The 2,794-nt window shown below is 49.0% G+C and overlaps 1 protein-coding gene across 1 annotated transcript in view; it reads right to left on the bottom strand.

Moving 5' to 3' along the window:
- PLXNA4 (plexin A4) overlaps nt 1-2,794 on the bottom strand; it is a 497,799-nt gene that overhangs the window by 69,804 nt on the left and 425,201 nt on the right. Inside the window, exon 13 of the mRNA XM_007953478.2 lies at nt 1,097-1,214. Within this exon, the coding sequence (XP_007951669.1) occupies nt 1,097-1,214 (118 nt within the window). The remainder of the gene's footprint in view (nt 1-1,096; nt 1,215-2,794) is intronic.

Raw genomic sequence — 2,794 nt, 5'->3', positions numbered from 1 at the left:
ACACACACACACACAAGAAAGAAAGAAGAAAAAAAAACTCCTAGGCTTCCTATGCGAAGACTTCAGGGTCTGCTAGAGGGAGCAGGGGCACAGATGAGGCCTTGCGTGCAGGTGCACAGCATCCCATGAGGTTGGTGGCCAGCAAGTGCTCGGCGCAGCCGCAGATGCAGGAGTGAGCAGGGCTATGAGGGATGGGAGCACACGGCTTGGTTGTCCCGCTGCAAGCAGGGAAAGGACATTGAGAAGGCCAGAGGTCAGGCCGTGTGAAAGCTCAAGAAAGCACTGGACAGGCAGAGGGTGGGCTAGGCCCCCAGTGTTCCGTAGTTGCTCAGAATCATGAGGGAATTATCCGTCACAGTTATCTGTCAAGAACCTGAGAAATTGACCGACTGGCAAAAGAGTTTTGAAAATGATTTGGGCCAGCATCTTGGTTATCACAAGGCTGGGGTCGGGGGGTAGACCCCCCTGCTGGGGCAGGCATGGAGGGCTCAAGCTGGAGGGAAGGGCAGGGTTGGGATGAAGTCTGTAGAGGCCAGGGGATGGGGAGGGGTTCAGGATGGGAACAGCGTGTGGGAAGAAGAGGGACCGCCCAGTGTGATGGCGAGCTGGGGGGCGATGAGATTCAAGGCAGGGTGTAGGAGGTCACAGATAGAGATGAGAGGGTGGGGAGGGTGGGACGCCTGATGGTGATGGGGTGTGAGGTTACAAGGAGAGGCCAGGACAGTGCAGGGGTGGCGACAATCATGAAAACAGTAAAGGGAATGATGCTAGAAGTAACAAACATTTCATGTAACTTTCACAATAACCCCACAGTGTCAGCTACTGCTCTCATCTTACAGATAAAGAAACTGAGGCCCAGAAAAAGTAACTTGCCCATGTTCACCCAGTTGATCCTGCCATCTCCACACAGACCCTCACTCCCCTCCGGAGCACATGCAGCCTTCCAGCCTGGTCCTCCAGCTCCCTTGCTGCAGTCCGTGGGAGAGGAAGGCCTTGCTCAGGGCCCCTTCCCCTGGGTCTGCACACAGAGGTCCACAGGGTGCAGCCTGGTGGTAGCGAGGGTTGGGCTGCACCCACCACTGTGGCCAAAACTCACCATGAAGTAGTAGAGCTGCGAGGAGCGGGCCATGAACTCGGGCCGACACACAGCCACGCAGATCTCCACGAAGCCGGCGTGCTGGCTGGGCTTGGCCTCCCCCATTTCACACACAATCCTGCAGGGAGAAGGAAAGACCCTGTCACAGGAATCCTGCTTGTGTCCTGGGCCCTGCTGAACCTGTCCTCACCCTCAGCCCCCTTTCTCTACAGTACCCAGCATTCCTCCCTGTAGGGGCTTCTCCACTAGGTTCTTATGAAATGAGACATGAGTTCCCTAAGGGGTCTCCTTTGAAGCCCTCTGTAAAGCCAGAGCCTGGAGAGGGTTCATGTGTTCTGACCTGAGAGAGTCTGCTCAATTGTTAATCGGAGGGAGCAAATGTCCCAGCTAAATAGCTGAGGGGATGGAACTGGCAGAGCCCAGAGGGGTAAAGTGACTTACCTAAAGGTACACAGCAAGTCACACACAAAACTTGGGGCAAATCTAAGGTCTTTAGGTCCTGCCTGGTTGCCACTTTTTCCCCATGCCCAGCTGCCTCTGTGCTGTGCTTTCTGCTCCCAGCCCTAGCTTCCAGGCAGGAGGATTGGGAGACATTGGCTAACTGAAAGGTTGGTGGTTCAAACCCGCCAGCATCTCCAAGGGAGAAAGACCTGGTGACCCACCCCTGTAAAGATTATAGCCTTGGAAACCTTGTGGGGCGATTCCACTTTGTCCTGTAGGATTGCTACGAGTCAGAATCAACTCAGGAACAGCAATGGATTTTGGGTTGGGGGTGGTGGGGGATTGTTATAAATTTTTCTCTTTTTATTATTTTAATTGCAAAATTTGTTCATCCCCTTTGGGAAAAAAGCAATAAAGGAGTGTGACAGTAAAAAGTGAGAGTTCTTTCTTCACTCCTAACACAAACCCTATGGGAAGTTGCACTCTGCTCTATGGGGTCGCTGTAATTAGAATCTACTCAATGGCAACAGGTAACCACTGTTAAAATTAGGTATACATGTCCTTCTAGACTTTTTCCTGGAACTATATAAACATACATATACATACACACATATGTGCATATATTTATGCTTTTGTTGTGCATATACATAAACATAAATACATATACACATAGACAATACAATGATACACAAACATGCATATATAAAGAAATATATATATGATATTTAAAATAAAAGTGAAGCATACTGTTCTAAACACAGCTGTTTTGACTCAATGATCCAGCATGGGTTCTCCTCATGTCACATTTACAGACCTCCTTTTTTCCACACTAGGATTGCACCATCATGGGGTTAACCATCCTTCGGATGATATTTAATTTGTTATTTTTCTCCCTCTCTAAGTGATTCTGCAAAATGGACCAACTCACACACATGTCCCAAAGCAGCGTGTAGTTATTAGAATAGATTTCTAAGGCAGGAAATCGCTGGAGGAAACAGTTTGTGGCTTTAGCATTTGATAGTGAGAGCCAAATGAGGCTCCAGACAGGCTGGACCCACTCGCACTTCCATCAAGGGTGTATGAGCAAGATTACCCCATTCTTTTGCCACCCCTAGTGAAAGTTTTGAAAATTGTCCAATACAGTAGAGAAAAAATACTGCATTATTGTTTTAATTGTTATCTCCTTGATGATTGGTAGGAGCTCTCGTGGTGGTGTAATGGTTAAAGTATTCAGCTGCTAAACAGAAGATCCAGGGT

Source organism: Orycteropus afer, unplaced genomic scaffold (assembly GCF_000298275.1).
Source record: "Orycteropus afer afer isolate SDZICR_OR568_19922 unplaced genomic scaffold, OryAfe1.0 scaffold00397, whole genome shotgun sequence".
Lineage (NCBI taxonomy): Eukaryota > Metazoa > Chordata > Mammalia > Tubulidentata > Orycteropodidae > Orycteropus > Orycteropus afer.
Note: the sequence above shows the minus strand (reverse complement) of the source record. Positions and strands in the feature narration are given on the sequence as shown.